Source organism: Poeciliopsis prolifica, unplaced genomic scaffold (genome assembly GCF_027474105.1).
Source record: "Poeciliopsis prolifica strain line A6 unplaced genomic scaffold, Auburn_PproV2 SCAFFOLD070, whole genome shotgun sequence".
Classification (NCBI taxonomy): domain Eukaryota; kingdom Metazoa; phylum Chordata; class Actinopteri; order Cyprinodontiformes; family Poeciliidae; genus Poeciliopsis; species Poeciliopsis prolifica.
The window spans coordinates 283,898-300,278 of record NW_026562445.1 but is presented as its reverse complement, the minus strand read 5'-3'; the positions used below and the strand labels follow the sequence as shown (position 1 = coordinate 300,278).

Here is a 16,381-nt window from a genome sequence, read left to right as displayed (position 1 = left end):
TCAGCTCTACGAGTCTATTTTCAGCAGCAGAGCTCAGCTGTCCTGCATCAATCAGCTGCAGGGCCACCGTGGGGCCAAACTAGAGGCTCCTGGCAGCTGAGGGGCCCCTGAGGGCCCCTGCTCTGGTCCTGGAAGCATCTGAGTCAACAAAACATCTGCAGTTCGACTTCCAGAAGAACTGCAGTTCTCCTCCCTCCAGGATCCGATCTGCTGATCTCCAGAACCAGAACCTCTGCTAGACTCTCCTGAAACACGTTGACCTCCGAGACGACCCCAAGCAGACCTAGAACATCTAGAACGTTTCAGCGAACACTTCGTTTGCTTCGTTTCTGCGGCTGAAAGTTTGAGGTTTTAAATCAACTGGAACCTTCTGGAGGTTCTGGGAGGATTCAGAACCTCCCAGAACCTCTGACCCGCTCAGGTTCTTCCAGGTGATCCAAAAACCCAGAGAACCCAGATGGATCCAGAACCTTCCGACCCCCCCGGGCCGTTCTCTCACCAATGGACACCAGCTTGATGTGTTCCCGCTCCAGGAACTCCAGCGCCACGGAAACGTTCTCCAGCTTCATCTGCCGGAAGTTGGGCCGTAGGTGGTACTTCCGGTACATCTTCTTCTGGCTCAGCACCTCCAGCAGCCCGATGAGCTTCAACCCGTCGCTCAGGTCCCTCTGCAGGTCCGCGATCCGCCGGTTGAGCCCCTTCAGGTGCTCGTTGCACCACCTGGTGAAGGTGTTCTGCTGGATCTTCTTCCACGGCGCGTCCTCCGCCAGGTCCTTCTCGGTGGCCGGCATCTCCTCCTCCTCTGCGGGATCTGCGGGATCTGCGGGGCTGAGGAAGAAGAGCTGCTGCGGCTCCAGCAAGCCGCTGTTCTTCATCATGCTGCGCGGCTGTCACACGGGCTCGGACCGGGTCGGAACCGGGTCGGAACCGAGGAGGAGGAGAAGCGCGGCGGCGGGGACAGAGCCAGGATCGGAGTCCGACAGCTGAGTTCGGTCCGCGGGGAAGGTTCGGGAAAAGTTCGGCTCGCACCGGAGGAAGAAGCGGGGCAGCGGTTCGGTTCGGACGGAATGGACTCGGTTCGGACTGACCCGCAGGGGTTGGGAGAACCGCGTCACTCCGCTGGACCCCCAGGAATGACCCCTCCACGCCCCCCATGACCTCACCATCAGGTAGCAGCTGATTGGGCCGCGGCAGCCCGGGGGGCGGGGCCTGCCCCCCCCAATAAGATCCGAACCCGGGACTCCCGACCCGCTGACGCCCCCGGTATTTTTAGAGTCTGCAGCTCGTAAAGAGGAGAGAGCGGACCAATCAGAGGACAGAGACACAGAGGGACCAATCAGAGGACAGAGACACAGAGGGACCAATCAGAGGACAGAGACACCGACCAATCAGAGGACAGAGACACAGAGGGACCAATCAGAGGACAGAGACACAGAGGGACCAATCAGAGGACAGAGACACAGAGGGACCAATCAGAGGACAGAGACACAGAGGGACCAATCAGAGGACAGAGACACAGAGGGACCAATCAGAGGACGGAGACATGTCCACAGGTTGTCTTCAAAGACAGGGAACTGATTTATAAATTAAGATGATTAATTTAAACTTGTTGAGCCTCTAGAACCAGTAGAACCAGTAGAACCAGTGAGTGGAGCAGTGGAGCCTCCTGTTGGACCACCTGAAGAACTGCAACCTTGATCAGGACAGAGGAGGACACACCCAGACCTGGACGGATCAGGTGAGAACCTTCCTGGGTCGGAACCAATCTGGACCCTCAGTGAGCAGCTGTTTGGGTAAAAGTCTGTTGTTAAAAACGACTTCCTGCCTGCAGGGGGCGCAGAGGAGCTTCTGACCAGGACCTTCCTCACTCAGAACCACGGAACCGGGTCGAACCACCAGAACACCACATAAAAATCTTCAGTTTTGTTTAATGTATTACAATTTATCTGAAATTACAGGAAGTCACAGGAAACAATGACAGGAAGTGCAAACAGCCGGAACATGCACTATCAAAATAAAGTACAGTAAAAAACAAAATAAAAACAACAAATAAAAATCAGAAACCAGGAAAATAACAGAAAGTCTGAGCAGCGCAGATTGATTTACAGCAACGCAACATGAGGCAACGCAACATGAGGCAACGCAACATGAGGCAACGCAACATGAAGCAACGCAACATGAGGCAACGCAACATGAAGCAACGCAACATGAGGCAACGCAACATGAAGCAACGCAACATGAGGCAACGCAACATGAAGCAACGCAACATGAGGCAACGCAACATGAAGCAACGCAACATGAGGCAACGCAACATGAAGCAACGCAACATGAGGCAACGCAACATGAAGCAACGCAACATGAGGCAACGCAACATGAAGCAACGCAACATGAGGCAACGCAACATGAGGCAACGCAACATGAGGCAACGCAACATGAGGCAACGCAACATGAGGCAACGCAACATGAAGCAACGCAACATGAGGCAACGCAACATGAGGCAACGCAACATGAGGCAACGCAACATGAAGCAACGCAACATGAGGCAACGCAACATGAGGCAACGCAACATGAGGCAACGCAACATGAGGCAACGCAACATGAGGCAACGCAACATGAAGCAACGCAACATGAGGCAACGCAACATGAAGCAACGCAACATGAGGCAACGCAACATGAAGCAACGCAACATGAGGCAACGCAACATGAAGCAACGCAACATGAGGCAACGCAACATGAAGCAACGCAACATGAGGCAACGCAACATGAAGCAACGCAACATGAGGCAACGCAACATGAAGCAACGCAACATGAGGCAACGCAACATGAAGCAACGCAACATGAGGCAACGCAACATGAGGCAACGCAACATGAAGCAACGCAACATGAAGCAACGCAACATGAAGCAACGCAACATGAAGCAACGCAACATGAAGCAACAGCAGGTTTGCTCTTGCCAACCTGTTCGGTTCTGGTGAAATAAAACATAAAAAGGTTCTGGTCTGATTCTTTGCAGAAAAGTTCTGATGGTGGAAACCAGAGACAGAAAGTCTGGTTCCTTTTTGTTGGCGTGTTATCACAGGGTCCAGGCCAGGTCCATCAGAACTCATCCAGAACATTTCCTCAGATCTGCCGCCAGCTTGTCCACCTCGGCCTTGGAGACGAAGCGAGGACGGCGGCGCACTCTCCGCTTGGTGTGGTGCTTGGGGTTCCTCTGGTACATGTCTGTGGGACAGAGAGACAGGTTCAGTCCAGAGAGGATCGGAACCATCAGAACAGAACTACAGACCACGGTACGGCCATATGCTGACGACACTCTGATTGTCCCAACATCTGAGCAACGATTGTTTCGACCTGCTGAAGACCCGGTCAGAGCAGAATCGGCACCAAAACCGACCGCGGCTTTAAGGTTCCCTTCATATCTCTGATGTGTTTATTAGAACCTCTACAGGTCCGTCAGAACCCAGGTTTCCTCTGGTTTCACACAAACTCCTGTGTATCAGGACAAGTCATTAATAAAACACCTGATTGTGGTGAAGCTCTCCTGGACTTTGGGTCGGGCCTCAGAGCCACCAACTGTGAACACATCCCTTCATTGACCGGGCAGGAGCCCGGACATGCACAGACCAGCGAGTCCACACCACACTGTCCAGGCTTTGGTCTGGACTCCCAGGTCCGGACTCAGGGATCCAGACTCGATGAAGAGTCCGGACCAGGTGACGGTACCTCTGAAGGAGACGACGTAGACCCTCTGGCCTTTCTCCACCTGGACTTCGGTTTCTCCAGAGATGAAGGCCTCCTCCAGGGTTCTAGACACGACTGAAGTGGTCCTCTGCTTCTCATCCTGACAGAACCAGGACATGTGGTTATAACCTGAAGACCGGCCGAGTCGGTCCAGAACGCCGGCCCGACTCACCGGCTGCCCGTACTCCAGCCAGCCGCCCCGCTCCGCCTGGCAGTACCACAGCCACTGGGTGGTCAGGCTGTAGTGCGGCGGCCTCCTCACCCAGGAGACGGTGGACAGACGGCGGATGGGCATGGACTCCATCGTCATGGTGACAAAGTCCACCCTCTGATAGTCTGAGCTGCAGAACAAGAAGCGTTGAGAAATCATCAAATATTTGTTATTCTCATTTATATTTATAATGTACCTTTTCTTTTATGCTTTCATTTGTTTAACCTCATCATAGGATTAAGAATATTTCTGTATTGTTGATTTACTCTGATTGCTTTCTTAGAAGGCCTCAGAGACGACGTAGACCCTCTGGCCTTTCAGAGACGACAGTCTTCCTGCAGGTTTATCTCTCGGTGAAGAGCTCTGCTTCATTGAGTTGCTACAAAACTGTCACTGTGAAGATTCACTACATATTCTGTTTAACTTTGTGCCTGGAAGGAGATTATCTAGTGCAGAATAACTTGTTGTTAGTTAGTGAATGACGTTTAGCGCCGTAGCTGTGTGATGAGTTGTTTCCCCTCCTTTTAGAGCTACAGCGTCTTTGTGATTACGGATCCTGAAAACAATAAAAAGAGAGGAGCAGACAAATGTGCTTCAAGACGGTAGGAGATTCTAACTGAAGCCCATCTCTGTCTGTTCTCCTCGCGAGTGAGAAAGAATCTAACTCTCTTGCCTTTCCTGTGTTTAATTTGTGCTTAATAGGTATTGAACCTGACAAAAGGCGACTAAGCGACCTCAGAGCAGAGCTCAGGTGAGCCTCACCTGTGAGTCTTAGCCGGGTCGCAGTAATCCCGTTCAATCTCCTCCATGTTCTCCAGGGCCGACCAGCACCGGCCATCATAGACCTCCCACTTATAGGGCAGGTGGAAGTGGACCTGGCGGCAGCTGTCTGCACAGAAACATGGACCCTGAGACCGGCGCTCTGCTGCCACCTGCTGGTCACCACAGGTGGAGGAACTCACCCCGGAACTTGCAGCTGCTCCTGATGAAATGCAGACAGATTTCCTCCATCTCGTCTGTCTGGGCCGCTTTACAGAACTGACCAGAATCTGAGTCTGACACACAAATAGAACTTTTTATCACCTGAACAGCAGGAGGCGCTAAAATCCCCTTTACACACCTTATAATGGATTTTGATCATTTCAATTTGTGTTGATTTCTAAGCAATTTTTTCTCACATTTTATGGAATTAATTTAGTCTTTATTGTATATTGACAAACTTTTCTAAGTTAAAGTTACATTTAAAAACTTATTTTTTATTTATTTTCCATGCAGAAGAAAAAGCCTGTGGCAGCAGCTCCATGGCTAGCTCCATGGCTAGCTCCAGGGCTAGCTCCATGGCTAGCTCCAGGGCTAGCTCCATGGCTAGCTCCAGGGCTAGCTCCATGGCTAGCTCCAGGGCTAGCTCCATGGCTAGCTCCAGGGCTAGCTCCATGGCTAGCTCCAGGGCTAGCTCCATGGCTAGCTCCAGGGCTAGCTCCAGGGCTAGCTCCATGGCTAGCTCCAGGGCTAGCTGTTGCTGTCTCTTCCTCTGCAGTGTGGAGTCTCAGTGTCTGGGATCATGAGCGCCCCCTGCCAGGAGGCCAGAGAACTGCCTCCTCCAGTCTGTTCTCTGATTTCTGATCGCTGCTCAGCATGAAACACGTTACACACACAGTTGGAGGCAAGAAACACTGAACATTATATAGATGAGCTTAATGATGGAATATCAGTTGATATATGAAATGTTTTTTAACCATCTTATTGGCGCCGTTCAGACAGGAGGAGCTGCTGCCACAGACTGGCAGCCAGTGCAGTTAGTGATCATCATATCTGATTTTTCCATGACGTTCAGACGTCGCCTGACTGGACGTCAGTTGCAGCGCACCGTGTTCCGGTCGGATGGTTATTTGTGGAGGGCAGCGCTCACTTCCACCTATGAGTTGTTGTGAAGTGGCAGCAGCATGGCGTTGACTTGTGATGTGCTTTGTGAGGGTTTGTGGGGATTGTTGAATTTTGCGATGCGATGGTTAAACTACAGCAGCTTTTGTGACATCAGAATCGGGTCTTCATAGTTTTGGAGTGAATGGGAAAAAGTCAGTCAGTCAGTCAGTTCTCCATACAAATATTCTCAATTACTAAAATATTCTTTTACAACAGCACTTAAGCATTTAGTTTGAAACTAAATGTTTAGCATACTAACTAAATATGGCTCATTATGTCTTTAAATTAGGGCAACGCGGTGGCGCAGTTGGTAGCACTGGTGCCTTGCAGCAAGAAGGTCTTGGGTTCGATTCTTTCTGCACGGAGTCTGCATGTTCTCTCCGGGTTCTCCAGCTTCCTCCCACAGTCCAAAAATATGACTGTCAGGTTAACAGTCTGGTGCCCTGCGACAGACTGACCACCTGCCCAGGTGACCCCTACAGGTGACCCTGCCTCTCGCCCAGAACGTTGCTGCAGAGGCAGCAGCTCCTCCTGACCCACTGGGGACAAGGTGTTAGAAAATAGATGGATATTTTTAGTCTAAATACTTTTTCAGCTAAAATAAATCCTGAGCTTGCTGACTAAATATTCAGTTTGAAACTGACATGAATGAACCACATGGTGAAAATATGAATGAACGCTGATTTTTCTCTTATGACAAATTACTGCTGTTCATTTCAGACTGCGTAACATTTCAAATGACCACAGGTCACCGAGGAACAGCAACGTGCCGGAGGAGGATGTTTCAGCTCACCGTCTGCAGCAGCAGCAGGTGATGCAGCAGCAGGTGATGCAGCAGCAGGTGATGGAGCAGCAGCTGACGCGGCGGCGGCGTTCAGGTGATGGGCGTTCCTGTAGATGGCGGGCAGATCTCTGATGAGCTGGCGGCTCAGCCCCCTCTGCTCCAGGACGCTCTGGCTGCTGTGGTCCACGGCGTGCTGCCGCCTGCAGCGCGGCCCGAAGCGGCACACGCCCTGCAGGAAGTGCTGGCACAGGTGCAGCTTGGAGCAGGAGTCCTGGAACCTGCAGCTGCCGTGGGGAGCCGAGCCTTTGTTGTAGTGAACACACACCTGAGGAGGAGCAGGACATCAGCTACGGGTCAAGCCTTCATCAGAGGAAACTTTGCTGCACATCATCCTCAGCCACATGTTGCTACACCAGCCTTTACTTTGAAAGGCGCCTGCCGTCTTCTTCCTGTTTAGCTGAGAAAGCCAGCACCCAAAGGAGGCAGCCAAGATGGCTGACGAGAAACTGGTTGCTATGGTTACTCCCTCCAACTGCACCATGAGCTTCAAAATGACCCAGAAAAACTCAGAACCTTCAGGTCCAGTTCCTCCAGAACCAGCCAGTGAGAGGGCATGTTTCTCTGCTCTCTGATTGGTCAGAAACCAGGAAGTCCTGAAGCAGTGGTTGACGGAAACATCTACGACTGGATAGAGAAACTGGTTCTGCTGATTCCACCGGGTCAGAACCATCGTCACACCGAGCTCAGCAAAATGTGGAAAAATTCTCAAAGTTAAACTGGGAGCATAACTGGGCCTGGGAACGTCCTGTGACCCAGTTAGACTCTGGATGATGGTTCTGGTGGTTCTGACGGAGGAGACCTGGAGTCCAAACAGGACCAGGTTATACACATGACCCAAAAGCTCCACATGAACCTGTTCCTGATCCAAACCATCTTCAGTTCAGTTCAGTTCAGTTCAGTTCAGATGAACTGTTTCAGTTACACAGCAGTGATTTGAACATGAAAAGTGAGCATGAAGAGTTTTACTTTACCTCCTTGGTGAGACATTCTTAGTTTATTTATTTAGTTCTTTTTTTAAATTTTTTTCTCATCTTGCATTCTCTCCATTTTGCTTTCAGATTAAACTTTAACATTAAAGTTTGTCTTCCTCAGATCTTCATCCTGTCCTCCTCCCTTCCATCCAGGCTGGGCAGAGCAGGAGCTTAACTGGTCCAACTGGTTCCAGTAAACCAAACCACAGACATGAACACTCTGAATCATCGGCGGACCGAAAACACGCCAAACCTCGGGAGTCGGATCCGGAGTCTGTCCAGCATCTCCAAACCGGTTGGATTTTATCGGGTTTTGTTCCCGTTAGAACAGTTTGGACGGTAATCTGAATGCTCTGGGACGTCCTGAGACAAAATGAGGCGAACGACGATGGAAACAGAACAGACAGACAACACAAGTCAGAGCTTTTCAAAATAAGACAGGAAAATAGTGACCTTAACGGCCCTTTTATTAAGTTTCGTGACTATAATTTATAACCTTGTTCCTTTTAATCATGTTTCAATTGAAGGAACATTTATGGATGGAAAGTGAAAGTTCTTCAGAAACCATTCAGTTTCTACTGAAGTACAAGAGAACAATCACCACCAGATGGCGCTCATAGCCCTGAGGTCTGAGGCCTGTAGAGTTCCTAATCCTCTGAATCCACCAGATTAAAATAATCCCAGACATATCTAAACATCCAGAGGAGTTCCTCTGCTGATGGCGTCTGCAGCCAGGTGCTCTTGAAAAGTTCAGCCATATTTAAAGTTGTGTGAAAAAGTTACTGCCATCTAGTGGTCAGGACTGAGCAGCATGAAAACAGCATGATTAAAGCAGTTCTGAGGAAATGAAGACACTGATGTGTTTGGTCTGAAGAAGCACCGACATGTTTCTGGTTTCCTCCTCCTGAAACAGGAAGTATATTACGGACCGCTCCACTCAGCCTCATATGTTTGACAGAGGCACTGAAGCATCGGCGCATTTAATCCATCATAACTCGCTAAATACTGAACAGATTTTCACAATTTATTTTGCTGTAAGCCTTAGTTACACAGCTGTTGGAGAAATTGTGATATTATTAATCAATTATTTGTTATTCTCATTGATCTTTATAATGTATCTTTATTTTATGCTTTCCTTAAAGTTAATCTCATTATAGAATTAAGAATGTTTCTTGTATTGTTGATTTACTCTGATTCTTTTCTCAGAAGGCCTCACTGACAGAGCAGAAACAAAATCTTCCTGCAGGTTTACCTCTTGGTGAAGAGCTCTGCTTCGGTTGAGTTGCTGGCCTCCAATAAAACCATCATTGCTAAGATCACTACATATTTATTAATCTTTGTGCCTGGAAGGACATTATCTAGTACAGAATGATTGTGTGTTAGTTAGTGAATAACATTTGACGCTGTAGCTGTTTGCCCCCTCCCTTTAGAGCTACAGCGTCCTTGTGATTAGGGATCCTAGAAACAATAAAATAGAGGAGCAGACAAAATGTGCTTCAGAGCGGTAGGAGATTGTAACTGAAGCACATCTCTGTCCGTTCTCCTCGCGAGTGAAAAAGAATCTAACTCTTTTGTCTTTTCTCTTTGTTAATGTATGTTTAACAGGTGTTAACCCTAACAACAGTCAACAAAGCTACATTTATAGGAACGTTCATTTTGAAGTGATTTTGAATTGATGCATGGTTCTGCATATTTAAATATTCTTTATGGGGAAAACAGAATAGATTTGGAACAGAACGATGAGCATAATGTTTTTAGTATATCGTTCAGTAAAATCATATTTCTAGAAATATACAAACACAAAATAATACAATCATAGAAATAAACAGGATTAAACAATGATCAGTGACCTGAGTGACACGTTACTTACTTTCTTCAGTAACCAGAAATCTAACGTTGCTATTTGAGATGCAGCAGTCAGACTGCAGCTACTTATTGAAATCATTTCTGTCTTCCACGTCTTTATGCCACAAAATCAGCCACAGACAATCAACAATAGAGGAAATGCATTTTGTTGGTGGAAAAACAGGAACTATTTTGAGTTTCTGTCGCCAAGTCAGATTATGATAAGTGACTTTGGGCTTTTTTTTTATTTTTAAGCTGCTTGCAGATTTAATGAGTTGCAGGTTGCTCCTTTTTGGGCTCGTTTTTGAACGTCAAGTTCCTCATTTGGGCTTGGAAATAAGCAGAGAATCATAATAAAGCCCAGAATTTGTCCGTTATGAAGGTACTTTTAGTCAGACTGTCTCTGTCCATCATGTCCTGGATGATCCGTCCCACTCATCTTTGTTAATGTCAAGTTAATATTTTACCTCTGAATGACATTGAGCGATCCAGAAAATTGGAAACATGGAGACTAATATGAACAACAATAAACATGAAAACAGCCACAAATGAGCGAGTTCGTAAAGTTGTGCAACTAAACAGCATTATAATTATTAATATTTATATAAATCTGTGCAGCTATCTGAGCTGTGGAGCCGCAGCAGATCTGCACTCTGACAGCAAACACAGGGCCGTAACACACAACCTGGAGGCCGGGGCAGAATGGGGGCAAAATGGGGGGAGGATGGGGGCAGGATGGGGGCAGAAGGGGGGGGGAGGATGGGGGCAGAATGGGGGAGGATGGGGGCAGGATGGGAGCAGGATGGGGGCAGGATGGGGGCAGGATGGGGGGAGGATGGGGGGAGGATGGGGGCAGGATGGGGGGAGGATGGGGGGAGGATGGGGGCAGGATGGGGGCAGAATGGGGGCAGGATGGGGGCAGGATGGGGGGAGGATGGGGGCAGGATGGGGGCAGGATGGGGGCAGGATGGGGGCAGGATGGGGGGAGGATGGGGGAGGATGGGGGCAGGATGGGGGGAGGATGGGGGGAGGATGGGGGCAGGATGGGGGCAGAATGGGGGCAGGATGGGGTCTTTAGATCCTGCTTACTTTTCCAGACAGTAGAAACAAAAACACACGTGACTAACTGGGTTGTAACATTAAAATCTCCTCTTTAGTTCAACCTGAGAACTGGAGACACATTGTTGATGTTACCGTTATAAAATAACTTGCAACTAAGTTTTGGCAAAGATCAATGTGATTATCATAGTGTTGTTGTTAGCGGCTGCTGGAAGTAACTAAAATAGTTACTTTTAATGTAACTTAGTTACTTTCCAAATCAAGTTATCAGTAATCCGGTTAGTTACTTTTTTAAAGTAACTATGCCAACACTGGTAATGATTATTACTGAATAATATGTATTAAAGTATGTATGTGTATATAAATAATATCTATAAATGTTTTATTCATGTTTTCCAGCCAAGGAGCTGAAGACCTTCATCATGGCAGTGAATCGTCTCCCTCCTCTTCCTCACATCGTCTTTATGAAACCTTCAGACTAAAACATCTTACTGTCAAACAATCACACATAAATAACAGTCTTTGCCACTTTGTGTCACATAATCTAAATCAATGTTAGGCAATAAGTCAAACTTTTTCAGATTTCCTAAATCTCAGTTGGCCTTTAGCTGAACCGGTGTTACAGCGAACTCTCTAATATTAGCTGCTGTTTGCTGGTGGATATCATACAGTTTAGTAATAATATATTCACAAAATATAAACTGTAATATGTCAATCTTACTTGTGAAACGTAAACCCTCGAGATCTCACGACAATAGTCTGTTGATGAAACATATTCAGCGGTGCTGAAGCTGCTGTTTGGTTTAGCCAAGTAGAAGAGAAGAACCTGCTGCAGCTAACAGGAAGGGCGACAGACCGCTGTCAGCCTCAGACCTTATCTGGAAATGGGACCGTTGCACTCCAAAAGTGAAGGGGGCGCTATTTCCCATATTATCTATGTCTCTTGTTTTTATTTTTCTTTGAAATCTGATATATTTTCACCTTTAGGAAGGATTTTCACTCTCAGCTTCTATTTAATCTTCTCTCTTTTATTTATTTCAGCGCATCTTGCAGTTTTTAACACATTCTGTAGTTTCCTGTGTTCTTCTAAATCTGCTCCTTAGTCACATCTTTTGGGCCTGATACTGCCTCTAGTGGCGTGGGGAGGTAACACAACTAATATAATTACATTATTAAATCAGAATAACACAAAGTCTTTATTATTTATTATCAGCATTACTGGAACCGTAAAATATAAAATATCTTATAAACACTATATTTTTTCATTTTCTCAAGGCAGTAGAGATAATTAAATGACATAAACAAAACCTGAAAGTGATTCCAGTTTCTCTCGATGGCCTTCCTGTTGAAACTTTACATTTCTGGTGTCGTTTCTGGAAATTCAACTCAACTTTGCTGAAAACACTGACTGTGTCTTTAAGATTTGTCCTTCTTGCCAGAGCAGCCAATGGGGTCAACTGTGTGTAGACCGCCGCCGCGGTGGTTAGTAGCTCTGCTGCTGGATGTTTATTGTACCACAGAGCAGAAACTGACCGTCTGTGGGTGGCGCAGGTTGCTACAGTGGATCGTAGCCACACCCAGTACAACACTTTCATTCTATTGGCTGAGAGGTTGCTAGGCGACTGTGCCAAAAAGCGTTTTCAGAAGCAAGGAAAGAGTCCGAGCAGAGACTAAGTGTGAGCGCCAAAAGACATGAAGTTCTGCCTTCAGACTGAACATGTGTGCTCTTGGATGACGGCAGGTAAACTGTCTGACCTCTGACCTCTGGCCCATGAGAGCGACCTGAGCAGATGTGGCGTTACCTCAGGCAGCAGCTGCGGGTCGTTCTGCAGCAGCAGCAGGAACAGCTGGTCCTCCTGCAGCTGCTGCAGCGTGCATTCTCTCAGCAGCCCGGCGTTGTGCCGGGAGGACACGTCATGGGACAGGTTGCACAACTTCCTGTTGACAAAAGACATGGATATGACCTGAGAACACCTGGACACTCAGGACAGAAAACTAAACTCTAGATTTGGGAGAAACTCCAGAAATATTTCCAGATAAATGATTTCTTGAATAAATGATTCAATGAAATAATCACCTCACTTTCCTCTGTGACTTTGGATCAAATTCTTCAGTTTCTCCAAGTTTGGTTTGAGGCTCAGAACCGGATCAGAACCGGCTCAGAACCGGATCAGAACCGGATCAGAACCGGCTCAGAACCGGCTCAGAACCGGATCAGAACTGAATCAATGGATGGAATCAACTTGATTTTATTAGCTCTGGCTCTGGCTCTGTGGTTCTGGTTCTGTGGTTCTGGTTCTGTTGGATCTCAGCACAGAGCGGAAGTGTACCTTCAGTTTCTTTTCTTTTTTTTTTTATTGCAAAAACAGAACAAACATAAACAACATCTAACACTCTTAATTACAAACAGATACATTTACAACATTAAAGGGCTTTATAGAACAATTGTTTTACAATATTAACATCCAATCGCTGCTCCAGGGTTTTATTTCCTTAAGGGATTCTAAGATTTGAATGGCTTTGGCATTTCAGCTCATTTTTAAAGATTCTATATAAATATTAATAGAGGATAATAAAATCTTAAGGTTAGGTTTGTGCTCTGAATATTTGGAGGTATAAATATGATATTTACCGTAAATAATAAAATATTAATTTTGTTTTAACAAGTTTACATTTGTCCATCCCAAACAGTTTATCCTTAGCTGTAAAAGTAATACTTAATTTTTTTTTCAGTTTCGTTTCTCTACAAACCAAAACTCTCGGTTTGTGACGTCACTCTGTGACGTCAGGAAGAGTTGATATTGTTTTACTCAGTTTTTATCTGGTTCTGTTTAATGTTCCGGGTCGGGTTCGATTTCCTGGTGCTTGATCCATGACCTGTGTGAAACATCGGAACCGGAACCAGGAGGGAAACTTTGTCTCAGCTTTGCTTTCACTTCAGGAGACACAAGTCAGTGTATTAGTCCGCGCCGCGGCGGAGGGAAGTAGTCCCGCAGCGGTTCGGGTTCTAGTTCTGTGTGCTCGGCTCACCTGCCCTTCCCGAACCTGCAGTTCCCGAAAACGTAGAACCGGCAGAGATGCAGCTGCTGGCAGTTTCCCCCGCAGCGGGCCCCCCGGCTGTAGGGCCCGCAGAGCCGCAGGGAGGTGCGACCGACCACCGAGTAGGACTCCCCGTCCGGGACCAGCAGGAAGCGCTGCGGACAGTTCTGGATGATGTAGATGAAGTCTTCATTTGTCATCCTGCAACGCTGCTGCAGCTCCTGCTGCAGCTGCTGCAGCGGCATGCAGCCCCAGCGTTCACACAGGCAGCTGGTGGCCTGAAGGATCACCGAGCTGATGGAGTTCATCCTGCTGCTGCAGCTGCTGCAGCTGCTGCTGCCGCCCGAACTGAGGCACTAAGAGCAGGGAGGACAGAGGACAGGCTGGGCGGGGTGGGGAGGAGCCAGAGGCCGGGGGAGGGGCTACAGGTCCAGGGGGAGGGACTAGAGGCCGGGGGAGGGGCTACAGGTCCAGGGGGAGGAGCCAGAGGCCGGGGGAGGGGCTACAGGTCCAGGGGGAGGAGCCAGAGGCCGGGGGAGGGGCTAGAGGCCTAGGTGTTCTCCTGTCTTCAGGGTTCTGGTCTGCTGGAAATTGTCAGGAACATCTGGAGGAAGAGATCATTGAGTCACATGACTGTCTGGGTTTTATATTTCTATAAACCTGTGGATGGATGGATGGATGGATGGATGGATTCCCAGACTCTCCGGCGCCCCTGGAGGATTTCTTACACTAGAAGGGACACATACTGGCCATTGTTTTAGGTACACCATTTCAGGCAGCACAGAGAATCAGCCAATCACGGCCAACTTGCTGCAGTTCAAGGTGAGCATCAGAAAGAGGAAGAAGGTGAAATCAAGTTACTCAGCGCTCCATGGATGTCGGTACCAGACGGGTCGACCCGAGAGCTTCAGAATTTGTTGATTTACTGGGATTTTCAACAACAACCTGCGAAGCTCTGGATGGAATAATAATAACCACAGTAGTAATAATGATAAATAAATAGATACATATATCCTCCCTATACATAGAAATACAAACTCATACGTAACTTTGTATTCTACCATCTATATCATCCACATATTCAAACACTAAAATCTAATTCTATCAAATAATTGAGTTTTCTCTAAAAATCTAATAACTATTTGTATGTCTACTTCTTCCTCAAAATATCTAATGAATTCATCTTTTCCTTAATACATTCAAATTTTCTCCTCGTATATTTTCTGTCTTTCATATTTATGACATTCTAATATAACGTGGTTTCATATTTTCCATAGTGATCACATTTGCCAGTTTTTTGTTCAGAGCTTGAATTTGAACATATTATTATGTTTTTTAAATGATTTTATGTCTTGCAAAACAATAATATTGCCAACATTTCTCCTGTGTAAACTAATAATCTGTCTGTTATTCATTTTCCTATTTTCATGTTGAATTCTGGTTCTACAAAACCTTTTCATACTTTTCCAGTTATTTTTGGTGCATCTGTATAAATCTGAATATATTGATAATTGTTTGAATGTACCAGTACTGAGTAACTATCTACCATGAAAGATCTACGTTGAAGTTGTCCAGAAGTCGATTCAGTGTCTCCAGTGTCTGCCTCAGTGTCTCCAGTGTCTGCCTCAGTGTCTCCAGTGTCTCTGCCTCAGTGTCTCCAGTGACTGCCTCAGTGTCTCCAGTGTCTCTGCCTCAGTGTCTCCAGTGTCTCTGCCTCAGTGTCTCCAGTGTCTCTGCCTCAGTGTCTCCAGTGTCTCTGCCTCAGTGTCTCCAGTGTCTCTGCCGGACACGGTGAGCAGCAGAAGGTCCAAACTTCCTACCTGAGAACCTGCAGGGCTGCTGGGACCCAGTTTCTGAATAGTTCAGACAGCAGCTCCATTAACGTGTCCCTGGTTCTGTCATCAGGTCCAAAAGTGTCTCCAATATATTTTATATAATATTTGCTTCAGAGGAAGACGAGGATCTGGACAGCTGGTCCTGCTGCGCGGCTGGATGGGGAGAACGTCTGCTGAACAAAGGCCTTGGTGACTGATGACCTATGACCTGCAGCACCAGCTGCACCACTGGTGCTGCAGCGGAGAGGAGCCGGCCACGGATCGATGACGTCACAGAACAATACAGCTGTGTGATTCTGAGTTAACATGTTCATGTTTTCTAACTTTATCAGTTTATTGTAAAATTAAGGCCTGATCTCAGAAACGCTGATCTCAGAAACGCTGATCTCAGATGCTGCCAGACGTAGAAACATTTTTCCAGACGTCTCAACCAAAATGCAACCAATGAGACTGAATCCAAGTCTGGGAGGGAAAAGAGGCGGAGTTTAGGACCCTGGGGTTCAGGTGAAGGTCAGCAGGTCAGGTACCTGCTGACCAGCACCGACCGGAGGAAACGGGCCTGCACAGGTTCTGCTTTCCCTGGAAAGCACAGCTATGGATGGTATCAGACAAGCAACAGGTTGGTTCCGGTGCAGTCCGGTTTGGACTAGATCCAGAGGCGGATCAGCAGGTTCTGCTGTTCTGAGCTCCACCATCTGAAACATTTTAAGATTCTCCTCGGGTCCATTTCTGCACCGGACCTTTGGGAACGGAATGAACAGAACCCAAAATGATTCAGCTGAACTTCTCAGCAGCTCCGGATCGCTCAGATGTTTTCCTCCATTTTGTAACACGCCGTCTACTAAACCAGGTCCAGAACGTTGACCTGGGCAGTACTTGGTTCTGGACCTGTTTGGACCTGACGGAGAACTTC

General features: G+C 47.3%; 2 protein-coding genes across 3 annotated transcripts in view; both read right to left on the bottom strand.

The window, feature by feature from the left end:
- LOC129351953 (filamin-C-like) overlaps positions 1–1,082 on the bottom strand; it is a 42,505-nt gene extending 41,423 nt beyond the window's left edge. The window contains 1 exon segment of the mRNA XM_055020811.1: positions 500–1,082. Within this exon segment, the coding sequence (XP_054876786.1) occupies positions 500–878 (379 nt within the window). The 5' untranslated portion in view covers positions 879–1,082.
- A 1,900-nt stretch (positions 1,083–2,982) lies between these two features.
- Positions 2,983–14,002, bottom strand: parp12b (poly (ADP-ribose) polymerase family, member 12b). Of its 2 annotated transcripts, XM_055020813.1 has the most exons (8): positions 13,625–14,002; positions 12,397–12,532; positions 6,669–6,984; positions 4,915–5,007; positions 4,715–4,841; positions 3,914–4,082; positions 3,724–3,841; positions 2,983–3,222 (listed from the first exon to the last, which is right to left on the bottom strand). In XM_055020813.1, the coding sequence occupies exons 1-8, from the start codon at positions 13,939–13,941 to the stop codon at positions 3,104–3,106; spliced, it is 1,395 nt and encodes a 464-aa protein (XP_054876788.1). In that variant the 5' UTR covers positions 13,942–14,002; the 3' UTR covers positions 2,983–3,103. The 2 variants fall into 2 exon arrangements, with proteins under 2 accessions (XP_054876788.1, XP_054876787.1); XM_055020812.1 differs by having other exon boundaries at positions 3,131–3,841.
- Positions 14,003–16,381: the final 2,379 nt, after the last annotated feature.